The sequence below is a fragment of the Daphnia pulicaria genome, chromosome 1, assembly GCF_021234035.1.
Source record: "Daphnia pulicaria isolate SC F1-1A chromosome 1, SC_F0-13Bv2, whole genome shotgun sequence".
In the NCBI taxonomy this organism is placed as follows: Eukaryota; Metazoa; Arthropoda; class Branchiopoda; order Diplostraca; family Daphniidae; genus Daphnia; species Daphnia pulicaria.
In genome coordinates, this window is record NC_060913.1 from 41,532,465 (window position 1) to 41,549,122 (window position 16,658).

At 39.0% G+C, this 16,658-nt stretch overlaps 2 protein-coding genes and 1 pseudogene across 3 annotated transcripts; 2 read left to right on the plus strand and 1 right to left on the minus strand.

Annotated features, from left to right (window-relative positions):
• Positions 1-16,658, plus strand: part of LOC124320441 — a 313,411-nt pseudogene that overhangs the window by 157,834 nt on the left and 138,919 nt on the right.
• Positions 5,939-7,047, plus strand: LOC124320431 (histone H3-like centromeric protein cnp1). The gene is made up of 5 exons (XM_046783316.1): positions 5,939-6,125; positions 6,191-6,413; positions 6,470-6,547; positions 6,609-6,670; positions 6,736-7,047. The coding sequence occupies exons 1-5, from the start codon at positions 6,064-6,066 to the stop codon at positions 6,887-6,889; spliced, it is 579 nt and encodes a 192-aa protein (XP_046639272.1). The 5' UTR covers positions 5,939-6,063; the 3' UTR covers positions 6,890-7,047.
• LOC124320323 (activin receptor type-2A-like) lies at positions 8,138-11,564 on the minus strand. Of its 2 annotated transcripts, none has more exons than XM_046783157.1 (9): positions 10,711-11,564; positions 10,447-10,631; positions 10,209-10,368; positions 10,006-10,145; positions 9,787-9,945; positions 9,525-9,692; positions 9,225-9,464; positions 8,979-9,155; positions 8,138-8,914 (listed from the first exon to the last, which is right to left on the minus strand). In XM_046783157.1, the coding sequence occupies exons 1-9, from the start codon at positions 10,775-10,777 to the stop codon at positions 8,555-8,557; spliced, it is 1,656 nt and encodes a 551-aa protein (XP_046639113.1). In that variant the 5' UTR covers positions 10,778-11,564; the 3' UTR covers positions 8,138-8,554. The 2 variants fall into 2 exon arrangements, with proteins under 2 accessions (XP_046639113.1, XP_046639112.1); XM_046783156.1 differs by having other exon boundaries at positions 10,006-10,148; positions 10,711-11,561.

A 16,658-nucleotide genomic window follows, 5' to 3' on the forward strand; every position in this document is an offset into this window, starting at 1 on the left:
GTACGTGCATTGAAAGTGCATTTTAGCAGTAGAAAACAATTTTCTCTGCCAGTGCAGCATAAATATAGCTATTTCTTCGATTAACATAAATGTTAACTTATTTTATAATGGTGGGATAGTGATACTAAGGAGCTATCCCATTAGTTAAGGAACTCATCATGACATTTTGGGTTGCTCAAAAGGAAATTAATTTTCGCTTCAAGGAAAGTATAAAAAGACAGCGCAATTACTCTATTAGTACAGTAATAACAACAGCAAATTCAATTAACCCTAGCGGTGGTTCTCGGTTGAAAGTCGGTATGGTTGTGATTACCCTTTTTTTACGGCCCAAAATTCGGTAATTTGAAGGGAAAAACAACCTTTACCCAAAAGTTATTGAAAATTTTTCAAAGACAAGTCAGACACAATATTTCCAGTTATAACTCAGTTTTTTCCCAGTATTTATAACCCCAAAACTTAATTTTGAGAGATGTGTGAAATTACCTCTTTATAAACGGTTGAAGACGGGTTAGAAATACTAACAAATATAAAGCGCTATTCAACCCGTTTTCATCGGGTTCTGAAACCGTATTTTAGACCAGTAAATTTAAGGTTTAAATAACTAAAAATTTTCTGGTAAATGTTATCCTTCACAATACTGTCGCTTAAAAACGTTTTATTTATCCATTGCCATCCGGTTTGACCCTGGTTTTGCCAACGGTTATTTCTACCGACTCAAATGATGTCGGGTAAAGGTCTTATTTACCCTTAATTTCTCGGTAATTTAGACAAGTTTAAAACTACGATTTAAAAAGGTGTTTTTCTCCATTGCTTTCCAGTTTGCCAATGGTTATTTCTACCGACGCAAACTTATTTTTAAGGGGAATATTTAGGTCCAAGTAATTCGTAATTCACCGGTAAACTATGTCCAACTTTTAACGCGTTATACAACTGTTTTTTTAACCGTATTCATTCAGGTAGCCAACGGTTATTTACACCAACTGAAATATGTAATTTGAGAGTAAATTTTAGGTTAAAAACACGGGTTTTTCTCTCGTAAATATTTTATGTGTAACACCGACGTTCGAAAAGGTTAATTTCATCCGTTTTCATCCGGTATTCCTTCGGTTTTTTTACCAACTTGCAAAGGGTTATGTAACCGTTGGCAAAACCTTTTAGAATACTGGATGAAAACGGATAAAATAAACCTTTTCGAACGTTGGTTTTATATGGGCGAGATTTACTTAAGAAAACCCAGTGTCTTTAACCTAAAATTTACCCTATACTTCCAAATTTCATTTGGTGTACATAACCGTTGACAAACTGAATGAAAACGGGTAAAAAACCAGTTGCATAACTCGTTTAAAGTTGGAAATAGTTTACCGGTAAATAACGAATTACTTGGACCTAAATATTCCCCTTAAAAATAAGTTTGCGTCGGTAGAAATAACCATTGGCAAACTGGAAAGCAATGGAGAAAAACACCTTTTTAAGTTTTAGTTTTAAACTCGTCTAAATTACCGAGAAATTAAGGGTGAATTAGACCTTTAAACGACAAAATTTGAGTCGGTAGAAATAACCGTTGGCAAAACCAGAGGCAAACCGGATGGCAACGGATAAAAAATACGTTTTTAAGCGACAGTATTATGAAGGATAACATTTACCGCAAAATTTTTAGTTATTTTAACCTTAAATTTACTGGTGTTAATAACGGTTTCAAAATTTGGTTACAATGTTTGACAGTATTTCTAACCCGTTTAGCAATGAAGAAATAAACTTTCTAAATCTTATAGAGCGCAAAGTTAACAGTGTAAATTTGACTGACAAATTGAGGGAAGAAAAACCGGAGATTTACGGGTTTGTATTGAAATATTTAACCAGTTTTTACGCCTTATTTCACACTTAGTTTTTACCGGTTGTTCTTCTTGGTAAAATCGCGGTTTTTCTAACCCACTGAAATGTCCCGCCAGAACACCATGTCAGACGGTCGGGGGTAGGAAAACGACTGAAAAGGGGTGGGCCAAATCCGCGGTTCGTAGGTAGTTTCCACATGGTTTGCAGTACATGAAGGTGGTAATCAGTGGGGTTTTCACCAAACTCGCTGCAGTTTGGGGGTGGTATGAAGAAGAAGGAAGGGGGGGTTTACCACCCTAAAACCACGTTGCAGTTGGGGGTGGAATGAAGAAGAAGGAGAGGGGGGGGGGGGTTAGTGGGGTTTTACCACCCTAAAACCACGTTGTAAACATTTTTAGTGACCCAGTCGACGCAGCATTTGTATGTTGTTGTCGAATTTCAACATTTTTGTGGTTTATGGTTGTCATTTAACACCAGAATTAATTAAAACCAGGAGGGTAGTATACTACCCACACAATTCAGTAAGTGTCATCAACTTAAGACATCATATCTGTGTGTTTTCCAAAAATACTGAAAATTCGATGACAAGAATGAAAAATTTTCTAAGTCCTCATTGCATTATTCGGTTCTAATCTTACGTATACGAACCATTTTCACATAACTGGTAGTTGAGTGGATAGCAAGCTGAGCTAGGAAGTGGTTCTCTCGAGCAGTCGAGGTTCGAAACTAGGAACATACAATATTTTGGTTGAATGCTTCTAATTTCGGAGGGCGGAAATCGAGATCTGTCCCACCCACTGGGAGAGATGGTGGTGGACAGGTGGCAATTAAAATTTATCCCACCCACGGGGAGAGGTGGTGGTGGACAGGGGAAGGGCAAAATTCTGAAAAATCAAATGGTTTAAAAAATCCGTAAATTCCCGGTTATTTACTCTGGATTTTTCTGTCAATATAACTAATGTATTACTCTACTTATCCGTTGGGTTTACGCTCTTAAGGGGTTAATTTACCCGTTTAAAAATCTGGTATATTTCGAGGAAAATAAACTGAATATTGATGGTTAAACTTACGGAAAGAAAACCGTATTAGTCGGTTGGGTTTACGCTCTTAAGGGGTTGATTTACCCGTTTAAAAATTTGGTTTTTTTCGAGTAAAATAAACGCCTTTTTTACAAAATCGAAAATTTTTCAGGCGCGTAAAAACACGGTGTTATTACTGCACTTCTCGGTTGGGTTTACGCTCTTAAGGGGTTACTTTACGGTAAAAATCGGTAAATTATACCGGTAAAATTCCATTTACCGGTTTTTTTCACCGGTAAATTACCAGTTTTCAACCAACAACCGCCGCTAGGGAAGACAACAAGATTCAGACACTTGCTATGTTGAACGCACTAGATAAATGTGGTCGGGTAGGGTATGTCGGGGTAATAGGGGTTGATTGGAGCAACCATATCTGTAAATGATGAAAAATGTAATAATCGGCACCGCCGCGGGGTCATTTATACAAAAATATAGGCTACGCGTTGCATCTGTACAATAAACACTTACGTCACTTTAACTCCAGTTTCCCAACAGAGGTAGTATATTTCGCATTTTTTCAGACATCTGTAAAACACCCAGCTTTATCAGTGCAGTCGGAAAAAAAATATTGCAATAATATGACTAACCAACTAGAAGGGAAACAGACGAGCTTATTAGCTTCTTCTTCATAATTGGACTCGACCGAAATTTTCTCAAGTGTGTTTCGCAATTACTAAGACGCCCACTTATATTTAAGAGTGGTCTCGACAAATCTTAAATTAACGAAAGTTCTAGACGATAATAGTTAAGTGCTGATATAAGTGATCTTAAACTTCATTTATCGCAAGTGAAGCTGTCAAAAAAGGTGTATGAGACTTTGATATCATACCCATTGCCCAAATTTGAAATAAAATACACGATAATTTGGATTCAATATTCGGACAATAAAATCAAATTCATAACATTGCTGACATTGCTAAACTGGCTGGGGTTCCGGACAATTGTAAGTATTAACGCACTCGGTTATTGCTTCGTTAAAGTATGTTTGAGGCTGACTGGGACAACCGAATCTGAATAAATAGATAGGTACAAATTAAATTTGTGAAAAAATTAGTTAATCACATCAAGCAAAGTCGGAATCGCTTACGTCAGTTTAGTTCCATCCTCGAGGCACTGATAGTATACTTCGCAATTTTTCCAGAGGTCGGCAAAGTATCCAACCTTACCTGTGCAGTCAAACACTGGAGGCTCGCCACCCGGGCCTCCGGGACCCCTACCACTCACGGTAGCAAAGCAAACATTCCTGACAGCTATATTTTAAAAATTAAGCTTTACAGAAAAAAAATTTTAATGTAATAATTAACTAACCGATTAGAAGGAAAATGGACAGCAAGGCAAGGACCCTCATGACGAACGAGCTCAATCTAAATGTTCTCGACTTTGTTTCAAGATCACCTACGCTTACTTACTTATATTGAGAGTCCTGATATTGCGTAAGAAACATAGATAAATCTATGGTCGATACCAAAGCCTCAAAGTTTCTATGACGTCACATTATTTTTAATTTATGCGGGCCAGCGCATATGATCCCTGCGTGAGTGATAACAGTTGTAGCATGGATTCAATATTAAACGTCGTCTTATTTTATTAGCCAATACATATACTTTCTCTTAATCTGGAAATATATTTTCAAAATCGACAAAAAGTAGCTTACAAGTTTTAATAGCATTTTACCGCTTTTAACTGGCAATAATTTGTTAACCGCCTTTTAATGTGTGCAGTATAATAAGGTATACAGAATGTATGGTCAATTGGAAGAAGACACACGTCGTCATACCACTCTGCTGAATGATTACATTTTCAGTTTTATCAATCTTTAATTCTCTACTGGGTTAATAGGTTCCGGGTCCGGGCACTGGTAATCTTTTACGCATTCAACAACCGCTTCATTGAAGTACGTTTGATGAGGATTGCCATTATTTTCACGTGGGCAACCATACCTGAATTATTTGCAACATCAGCATGTCAAAAAAATTTTCAAAACAAATTGCGTCATCATAAGAGCCATAGACTACAAATTAACTACTTACATCACTTTAGTTCCATCTTCCAAGCAGTTGTAATATACCTCGCAATTTTTCCACAGGTCGGCAAAGAACCCAACTTTACCTGTACAGTCAAATACAGGAGGCTCACCTGCATGACCTCTAGGTTCGGCAACAGCGGCGAGGCAGTTTTGCGCAACAGCTAATGTAATTACAATTTGTGTAAGCGGTCTATAACAAATTATTTCAAGGTAATTTAATTACTAACCTACTAGAAGAACAACGGACAAGGCTAGAGCTCTCATGATGACGGTTGGAATGATTGCACCTACTTCGCTTGAGGGTTATTACGTTTGCATCCTTATATTGGAGAGTCCTCTATTGTGTAATCAAGTCGGTGGCTTAATCTCTGAAACTTTGATAACTTAAGAAAAAAAGTTCGGAGGTGTTTTAAAAAAAGGAAATACCGCTGTGATGTAAGATTTCATGAGGATGGTGTTGAAATCTCGGAGCATGGTTTCTGAGCTTAACCTTATCACATTTATGCTACAAAGTTATTTTATTTTTTTACAGATTTATTAACTCAACCACACGTATGTTACAAGGATTATTTTATGTTTGCGGTTGGTTCACTTGCATTCGTGAAGAACTCGATTTCCTTGAAGAATTTCAAGTGTTTTAGTTTACCGTAAAACAAACAGTCTGCTGGTCTCGATGAAGCTCTGACATAGTAATCAAGCGATGGAATCATGTTGCGGTTTCATTTTCTGTTGAATGCTACCGTTTGTGACTAACGGTTCATATTGCAACACACAAACTTAATTCTGTAGTCAATAGAAGACTGTAGAATTCTATGAGAAAACAATTTAAACTAGTCTTGTACTGCATAAAACGATTTGCAAATGGTTTGGACTCAGTTAATTATTAATCCCGTAATTAAGGTTGTTTGCGGGAGAAGAAAAAAGGAAGAAATAAGAAACAACTCGCCTTTTCGCTCTGAAAAAGTACAAATTTTCTACATCTGGCAACACCCAAAACAATATTTCAAAATGCTTATGCTTGAAAGTTTGCTGGTTTTTTCGTGCTTATTAAATCATTTGTTTTATCAATTGATGTTCCCTTTGTTTTTTTTTATATTAATTCTTAAAATCTCTCTTTAACTGAAAATGAGGCAGAAACAACAAGCTGAAAAAGTCAAAGGAACAAAGGCGAGTTCTGGAGTCGTAAGGTAAAAGTTCAATGTTATTTGCATCAAGACTATTAATAAGTTAACGTAACTAAACGATTAAAAAGATTAGGAACGAAGGACCATTCAGCACAATTCACTGGATCGCCTAACCTTAAGACCCCAAAGAAAATATTGGGAGGCAAAAGAATTTTGGATCAGTCTGGCAAAATCAACAAGTCTAACCATCCTGCCCTTGGATCGCCCAAAAAGAGTAAAGGAAATAAAACAAAAACATCAGTTTCCCTCAAAGCAAGTCCTGGAAAAGCTGTAGATTCAGCAGTTAAAACAGTAAGAAATAGTGTTAGAACTTAATACAACATTGTAATAAAAATAAACCATTGCAGCCTAAGAAGTATCGGCCAGGAACAAAAGCACTGAGAGAAATAAGGGCATATCAAAAAGGAACCGAATTACTGGTGCAAGTATGTATTTTTAAATTGATCAAATCAAATGAATTTATACCTATTTCTGTTACCATTTCAGAAAGCCCCATTCCAACGCTTAGTTCGTGAAGTCACCGATTCTCTTACAGATTCAACTTCAAGGTTTTTGCTCTTTCCAAAACCAATGTATTCTGTTTGTTTTTTTTTAAGTTTGTATTTGTAAGTAGGTTTACTGCTGATGCACTTGAATGCCTACAGACTGCTTCTGAAGCTTTTATAATCCAAGTGTTTGAGGACTCGGTATTAGCCATGATTCACGCCAAGAGAGTTACGCTTATGATTCGGGATATCCAATTCATTAGACGATTACGAGGCATATAATAACCCTTCTCATTGCCATCATCGAGCATTTGTTTATCGCCAGTCTGCTAAATTCAACCAAACCATTTCATAATCACGTTTCAATCATCATCGTATGTATTTGAACTTACTTGCTCTTTTTCTCGAAAACCAATAACATACAAGGCTGTAAAATTTAATCATTCAAATGTTTACAGTTTTCATTTTACATCTCGCTTTTTCATCCTCAGTCATTATAGAATTTGAAAAAGCAAAAAAAAAATCAAAATAAATACAAAGTGTCTTTTTTGTAGACTGTATTACTACTACATTAATAATAAGTTTTAAAAAAGATCTTTTGAGTCATGTAGAAAAGTCGAGAAAGAATTTTATAGCAGCGAATATGCAACCGATTTAGTCCTTGAATTCCATACATAAACCTTCGAGTTAGAGAACACTTTGGTAGATAACGCTACAGAAATTCAGTTTTTTTTGGTTTTTGTATCCGAACAGAGCATTAATTTCTCCCTATTCGATACAGAGATACATAATAGTACAGCAACTTTTTTTTTAAACGTCGTGGTTAGGGAGAGAAGATAGGTTGTCGAAAGCACAGATGATGATTCTTGTATAAATGAAATTGGAGCGAAATCCCACTGCACCACGATGGGCATAGCGAAACATATTTTAACAAACATATCGATGTCAAATTGTACATATTTTTTGAGTGGTTAGCAAAAAAAAAAATTGCAAACATATGAAGTATACATAACAAGTTTTGTAATCGATGGGATGAATAACGCTAGAAGAGGAAACCTTGGGGGAATCGAAGGGTTTACACGTTTACACTTCGTACGAAATGTTTTAGTTAAATGGACGAAGCAGAAAGTACGACTCAAATTATCTAAGTTATAAAATAGTTGGATTTACGTTGAAGAAAAAGAAACAAAAAATCAAACAAACAAACAATTCGTACGTAGATACGTACGACTGGCAGGTGGGAAGGAGGACAAATGGCTAGCAGGGAAATGAATTGATGGACTATTGCACGTTTACTAGGAGTATGAGCTGAATGCTCTGAAAAATGTATGCTTATTCAAATCGGATCGGAGCAAAAGTGGAGCACATGCTGTTGATTGTTCAAGAAAACTCTTAAAAAGAGCCACGGTATTATTCTAATAGTCTTTGTATATTGCAGGGAGTGGAGGAATTCGAGTGTTGAGTACTGAAGGGGTGGAATGGGGCTGCCTGACGGTTGATCCCTGAGTATTTCACACACTTTTTTTTAAAATCATTTCGTTACCAATTTCTTGTTGGTTACATTGCCGACGTTTAGGTTTCAATCGTTGGAAAGGGATTTGAAGGGAACGGGGTTATCCAGTTATATCGGAGCAGACAATTTGTTCTTCCTTTCACCTGTCAGACGAGGGATCTCGTAGAAGGAAGTATAAGTGTTGGTTACAGTTATGGCCGATGAACGAGCCTCAAAGTGAACGAAACAATAGTGAAGAAAAATAATACACAAGAAGAAAAAAGGAAATTTAGAAAAGGAAAAAAAAGTCGAGGCTAGAAAGGCAGAGAAGAGAAACAAATGTCACAAAGCCTGACACAAAACTCACAAGACACTTGATGCACTTCTATATACTTCGCGGCAGGTACGTTGGCGTTACAAGTAGTCGTCATTCACTCCTAACCAGGGAGGGGATGCTACATGTTCGACTCTGTGTGGGGGATAGGCCCCACGCTGCCGGTACTCATGGTTGTGTAGTTGTTGTGGTTAGGTGCCAAATTCAAATTGGGCGGAGGAGGTGGAAGGAAAGCAGGGATTCTTACTGGCTGACCGCTGTTAAACGTAGTCGTAGGGTAGAGTCGTGTCAGAGCTGTAACACGCTCCAGCACACAAGACGCTGACAATCGGGCTTCGGCATCCTGATCCCAACACTCTTCGATGGTATGGCACAAGATGTCCATACCACGGCGCTGCCTCCACATTTCCTTCAGCACGGGGCGACGCTTGAGGTGGACCACGCACTCTTGCATGTCCTCCAGCGTCGGATGTTGCCCCACCTAATTTGAATATTGATGTTTAGAAAGGCTGACGATAAAAATTGATGGGGACATCATTATTTACCTCCTCTTCGAATGGAAGGAGGTATTCTGGCACGGGTGCGTCCTGTCCTCGACAACGGGAAAGAAGTTCCCATAGTACAAGAGCACATGCGTACATGTCGATTCGCAAAAATGCATCTCTATTGAAGTTGATGGCACCTTCCAATACTTCAGGTGCCATGTATCGACGAGTGCCCACCTGAAAAGGACAATGTTTTCCATTAAACATTTTTGAATTTTGTATGAATTTGTTTGACGAGTAAATTACTTGTCCGTGAGTATCTCCAACGGGTCTTCCAGGGTAGAAAATGAGAGCCAATCCAAAATCGGCGATACAAGCGGTTAGATCTGATTTGAGCAGTACGTTCTTTGATTTGAAGTCTCTGTGAGCCACGGCAGGTTTGCAAGCATCGGCTTTAGTAGCAGGGACCTCTTCGTGAAGGTGAGTCAGTCCTCTGGCCATCCCTTCGGCAATGCGACACAGTTCCGTCCATGATAATGAGTTGCACTGCACAGCAGAGAATAAAATAAATCCTTGAAACATAAGAATAGTGTAGCTAAAACATACCTTAAGATAGTCGCAGAGTGAGCCTTTCTCATGGAAAGCAGTAATCAACCAAAATTCTGTCTGGAGACTATCCCCTCTCTTTTCAGCGCTCATGAATTGAAGAATGTTATCATGATCAAGCTGGGGTAGTTTGAAAACCTCTTGCTCGGCGAGCCAAGATTGTTTGTCCTAAAAGATGGGGAAGAAAATAAACGCGAACGATGTGAAAAAGTCTGAATAAATCCCGTTCAAATGTGGAGTCAAAGTGGTTAACAGTAGATACCTGTAATGGGAAAATTTTGACGGCCACAGTTTCGGTTTTCAGCTGGCCTTTCCAAACAGCGCCGAATCTACCTCGTGCTTTGATTTCTAATAACTGCACAGGGCTTACGGTCAGTGTTGGCGATGGAGGGTGGATGGCTTGAGGCTCAGTGGTCGGTAACTAGTTCCAAAATTCCACGATTAGAAACAGTAAACATTAGTATATACAAAATATGATTACTTCATTGAAGTACGCCATTCGCTGACGACGGTACATCCAATACCCAATTACAATCATGAAGGTTATGGCCACAATTGGAACCAGTGTGTACATGAGTGTGTTCAAAATTGGTTTTTGAGAACTTCTCAAAGGGGGAGCACCTTCTGAAAAATAATTGGCTAATGGTTAATTGTCAATCTTGAGAAATGTGTCAAGTTACATACCAATAGTGGGTGGTGTCTCTGTTGCTAGGGGCTCCCAAGAAAATTCTCTGTTGCAATAATCACCTTCACAACAGCAGAAAAGTAGGTTTTTTCTTGGTTCTTCTTTCTGACCCACACATTTGGACTGATTGTAACAACCAAAATTGTTCAAAAAGCAGCCCTAATAAAAACGCACACAAAACAAATAAACATAAAAATTTTGCTTTCATTGTTTGACCTCAATTAAGACACAACATACCTTGAATTTGATTTGAAGCTCTCCATTGCTTGAATTTTGCCACAGAACATAGCAATGATTTCTTTTGTTGGGTTCGGCAACTTCACAATACTCTGTTTCATTGCAACCTTTTCCAGTGTCTTGGCAAATGGTATGATTATAATATTCACATTTTGTGGTTATAAGTGAACTCTCAGCTGGAGAGACTGTAATGGAAAAAAATTGTTAGATTTCCAAACTGAAGTTGTTCAAATGACAATGAAGTAATGTGGAACAATTGTTTACCTCTTGACAAAAGTAGCACAGCTGATGCGAGGAGAAATACGGAAAACATTTTTCTAGTGCTGCCCATTTTCCCAAAAAGATTCAAACAACTCCAACTCCTACAAGAAATTCTCAAAAAAGCTGTCTACTTCTGCTGTTTCTTGTGTCTTCAGCGTGGGCAAACCCCAAATAGAGGAATCAGTTATGGGCCCATTCAGCAGCGGAACTCGTCAACAACACCAACAGTCAAGAAACCTATTGAATCCTGATCATTTATAGCAATACTTAAAACTGCTAACATACACACTTAATATACGTCAGGACTTAAGTAATTTGCTCTACGGAGATTCGCCCTTCACACTGGGCTCTCCTACTTCCGTCACTGCAGATCGGTCAGCACGAGCAACGACAACAGCTAGACTATGTTCTCTGCCGAAATTCGATACACATTCAATCAAACTGGCGAACGAGAAATGGGAATTTCGTGATCTCTTTCAGATCTTCAACAAACGAAATAACAACTCAATAAAAACAAACGCGACAAGATGGCGGACCCTCTAACTGGTTTTACAGAGAAAAACAACTGAAAGACTGGCGAAAGATACGTCATTTAGTTTTATCTGCTGCCATCTGGTGGTCGGTACTGTTCGAATAAACGAAGCAGAACGAAGGCCCACACGCGTTTCAATCTTTTCGATGTCTATCGTCCGTCAGATGGATAAAAAAACTGGCATCGCTACTTTCTCATCTCTTTTTATCTGTTTAAGTGAGCCACGTCAAGCGGAATACGAATGGCTATTGGTTTTCTGCTCTTCATTCTTTACAAATCCAATCATAAACAACAAAAATTTAAATAAACCCATAATAAAATCAATGCTTTTCGCAAAAACTATTGACAACGTCCAAACCTTGATGCAATCAGAAGATGAAACGTTTACTTCAACGGAGCGATTGAGTTATGATTTTTAAAAAAGATTTCGAATCTCGCAGAGAAAACTGGCGACTCTCACGTACAGCCGCACCTCAGGCTCTTGCACGTGAGGTACGAAAAAGAGCTAATGCAAGACTATTGCGTCATCTCGAGACGGGCAGATAGGAGCCTAGCAACGCGTTCTTATCTTCACTCCTTTTTGTGTCTACAAATATATCAAATCGGGACTCTGATCAATGATCCAAGGAACTCGTAAATGGACCTAATATTGTCGCGTTCGTCCTGATAGTTTTTTGCAGACAGCACTCTGTGTTTCTAATAACGATAGTACAACAGTTATTACGTAGACTACATTGCACTTTATTTTCGTAATATATATATCATCATTTCCTCCGGCTGGCAATCGCCGTCTAGCCAGGTTGTGTCTGGGTTTTCTATTTTACCTTGAGACACGAGAAAGGAATCGATATTTTGTTTTCATTCATTTAAATTTTTTTGTTGAAAAACTCTTAATTGATTGTTAAAAATTTCTTGCGAACCGTCGCTTTTGTTTCAACCACACCTGCCAAATTAATTCTGGGACAAAAAAAATATCATAAGGCCATGTAATAGACACACGCAAACCTCGTCTGTCGATCATATACATGTTTTCTTGCTGTTGCAGTTAATACCAGTAGGACTTTCAAACTTGGAATCGCCAGGTACTGACTATTGAAACTTTCCTTTTTTGAATAGAGTTGAATCAACGGTCTCTAGATGACGGCACAGTTCCCAGCAGTTGTTTTTCCTCTGTCGTCTAGCGATGAAAGAACTTTTGGAATGTAATAACGATACATTCCCCGAACACTGCGCATTATGCGCCAAACAAAATGGCATGAAATACTTGTCCATCTCTCCGTGTAGATATATATATGGAAGAAAAAGTTTAAAAATCCCAAACTTTAGATTTATTATTATTTATTCCATGACTGTGCTTTCCCCCGACATTTTCCAACAAAAAGTTGATGGGAGGAGGACACCCGAGTTTTATACTTTCTCTCTCTCTACTCCCCCCCCCCCCCTCTTGCTCAGCGCACATTCCGCGTATAATATATTTTATTTTATTTTATATATTTTTTATTTTCCTCTTTCATCATATCTCGTGGAGATGTTGCATCGCCGTGAAAGGAAGCGGGCAACAAAAGTGCGCGCCGCAATCATATTGATTGATAGCGCAGCTCACGACTCCCGAATAAGTTAGACGGTCCTTTCGTCGCCCATTGTATGTTACGTATAGACGGGGGGGGAGGACGACGACGTCTGTTTGTGTGTATATATATATACATATACTGTGTGCAGATCTTAATCTGGTGGAGAGCTATATAGCTGCGTATATATATTATGCGCTCGAGCAGCATTGATCGCATTGATCAGCAAAAAAGTCATCGCAATCTCCGTTTGGGCGCTTTTGTTAGACCCTCGTCCAATGTGTGCAGCATGTAAATGCACGGCAATGCTGCCGGGGAGAGCTGGAATGGAGATTTCCTTGGAAAATTCTCCGACTATAGATGACGATGAATGACTTGACGTCCATACATAAATAAAATTAGAAACGAATCATTTCTCTACGGTGTACTGTGTGTGTGCACTTTCACCAGCATTCATCATCGGGCCTACCTGCTGACATTTGACAAATAATCCCGCACGCTGGTATATCAAATTTTCGCTTATTCAAACTGTTTGAAGAAGTGCTGTTTGATTTTCTAAACTTTCATCACTTCATTTCTATGCATAATTTATCACCTTTTTATTTTGTACTTGTAAACGCCGCGCAGCATTGACTCATAGTACTGCGGGGTCTGAATAAATTAAACAAATGAAATCATTTCGAAATTCTCGAATGTGACGAAACCCTCCGATTTTAATACGACTGCGCGGAATGAATTCTCGCGATTGGATTCAGCATTAGAACATTTCCGCACATGATGTCGTCCACATTCAAGGCGATCAGCCCAAATGATTGATGCCAATGTACACGCACAGATTTGTCGAACAAAAGGATTCAAGGGTATATGTATAACGTCAAAGAATTTGAGGGTAAACAGGTACCGGCAGTTGTATAGCCAGTCAATTTCAAGGATACAATAAGACCAAAAAAACTTAAAAAAGTTTGGCCAGCCGTGATCATTGCTCAAAGACTCGTGACAGTTTGGCATTTCCTGTCTCTTACTTTTACCTCCTCCTCCTCCTACGCTAAACGTGCATGGCTCTACTATTGTTTAAATGCATCCCGCATAGAATGTCATTTGTTATATAGTGGTTCCCTATTTTTCTTGTTCTTGACATTCTTTAGTTAGAACTGCTCAAATGGAATAGGTGCTGCGCTGGGGGGATAGCGCAGATTTGTGGCCTTGCCCAGCAATCGCAGCATGACGCTGGCCGCTGATTTGATGAGATACATACTACACACATATAGTATATATAAGCTCACAGATCAAAAAGGGGTTCTCTTCTTCTTATGGTGTAAGGCCATTGCTGCTGCTGGGGGACTACGAAGAAAAGAAAAAAATGGAATAGCAGCAGCTCAGCTGCTCAGCCGTTATATAGACGAAGGTCGTGCCACAATAAAACAAAGTGAACACGTAGAGCAGCAGAGCAGACACAGCAACACTCTGGCTGAGAGAGAGAATCTAAAAAATCTCCAAGGCCAGCAGCAGCAGCAGTTCTCTCTGCTGCAAAAAAAGAAAAAGGCACACGCCCTCACCTTGCCACCGGTGACTTTCATGAGTCCCGTATAACTTTTTGGAAATCATTTGGGTGTAACATTTTCGGTGGATTTGGTCTAGATTATTTAGAACGCGACATACATTACATGCTAGAGCCGATCTTTCGCTGGTGTGTTGGACTTGTTCAACTCGCACAGCACAGCAACCGGTCCTTCCTTTTTTTTGGCGTGTATATAACTATAATAACACGCTGGCTAAATTCTGAAATGAAACTTAGACTTTTGGATGAGAACTAGGACTTGTCAAAGCCAAAACAGTCGATAAGGCCACACATTTTTTCTTGTAATCAACATTATTTGTTTGGTTGTGTATATTTTTTCAGTTTTGGGAGAGTAGATTGAAAGTAATTTCGGAGAATTTATATTGTCACATAGCACTACTGTGACGTAATTTGTTCCACTAACTTTTATACCATATAGTCATTTATGGCTGCTCGAATGGCCGTTTGGCTGGCCCAAATTGGTTTGGGGGGGAGATGGTCGTTGTTTTACGATCCGCAATTTTGTGTTTTAGACTTTCGTCAAATGTCCTTCCCTCTGCTGATGAGCCATTGACGATGTCTCCCTGCGCATAGGTATATACGCGATGATAATTGTGCGCTGCATAGCCCAGGTGAATTATCTTTCTCGGAGGATAAAAACAACATCCATTTGTGAATGCTTATACAGCAGTATATGTACCTCCGTTAGAGCCCTAATTTACGGTTCTTGTAGTCTTTGGAAAATAAATAACAACCGTGTACAAAGAGCAGTCTAAACAGGGTTTTTTGAGACTTTTGTCGAACATGCGAGGCGCCAGATTCAAAAAAGAGATTGAGCTCAGAGTTTAACCTCAATTCCCTGGGCAGCCAGCACCTGCATTCTGTCCTTCAAGGACGAGTTGTATCCGGTCGGATAGCGGATCCTGTAGCTACTGCACACATTGTTGACTCATTCATTTGGAATCTCATCTCAACAACTGCGTCGTCAGAGTCTTGACGCAATCGAATATATAAATTGTGTAAAACAGTTGAGCGCGTGTGCCTTACTGACGACGGGCGAAATTTAACAATTATGCAATTTAACGGGCGAAAGTTTGGAGGGGGGCCGCCGCCATTGTTAACCAACACTCTCAAAGTGTAACAAGGTCGTCGGCAATCAGCAACAGCCTAGCGCCCCCTCCGCCGTTAGATATTCTTTCACGAAATATCGTTGAGCTACACACACACTTCTTCTTCTCCGCCTACATGTCCTTTTAACGACCGGAAGACGAGCGAAAGTCTAAAAAGGATGAGCGAAAGTGAAGATGCAAAACAGGTGCGCCGCCAGCCAAATTGCCATGATAGTTTAGTTGTAATAATATTCAGCCAACCCACACGTGTGGGTCTTTTTTTTTTTTGCGGGGGTATTTGAACTTTTCTTCGTCACCTTTGTAAAATATAATATGCGCCAAGTCATTCCGAAATAAGCGAAAGAGAGAGAGAAAGAAATGTCGCGTCGTAAATCACCTGTTTTATACAAACACACACACAGACGGAAAAAAAGAGAGATGTATAAACTTTCATAAAATAATATTGTTATATTTCACGCTGGGGTGAAAGGGGAAAATCTTGTTTGGGGTCTATTTTATTCATAACGAGCGCGGATATACCCGGATATAGCAGACGAAGAAAAAAGGATATAAAACAAGTTTTTCTTTTTTTAAAAAATTACACCTTTTACCTGTGTGTATAAGGGAGAAAAAAAGGGTATTTTATTTTTTTTCTTCAAGGGGCTGGACAGATTCGTCGCGGAGATAAGAGAATCAACGGTATATATAATAACAATGGATCGTAAACACAGTTTGAAGTGAGCGGGGTGGTTGTTGGTTTCCATTTTTATTTCCTCGGGTTATGTGCCTAGATAGTATGTGCCACCCAAAGGGGTTCAAATATAACACATCCCCCATACATATTTTTCCGTATTTTTCCCTTTTCCTATTTGAAATGGATTACGTGGACCTCTGAGAAACTTGGCGGAACGTGTAGGACACCAACTCAAACAATTTCGTGACTCCCGAACGAATTATTTTATTTGAACGAAATAACAAAAATGGCTTCCTACTGTCGCTATCCCCCCCCCCTAAAAAAAAAACAAGTTAGCGTGAGTTACCGCATGTCTAATAATATCCGGTGTAGATTTGTTTGGCAAACAAAAATTCCAACAAAACATCCGCGGAGCAGACCATTTATTCATCAAGTTGACAAGAAATTGCGTGTCTGATGTCGACGAGCTGTGCGTTACAGGTGAAGGCAG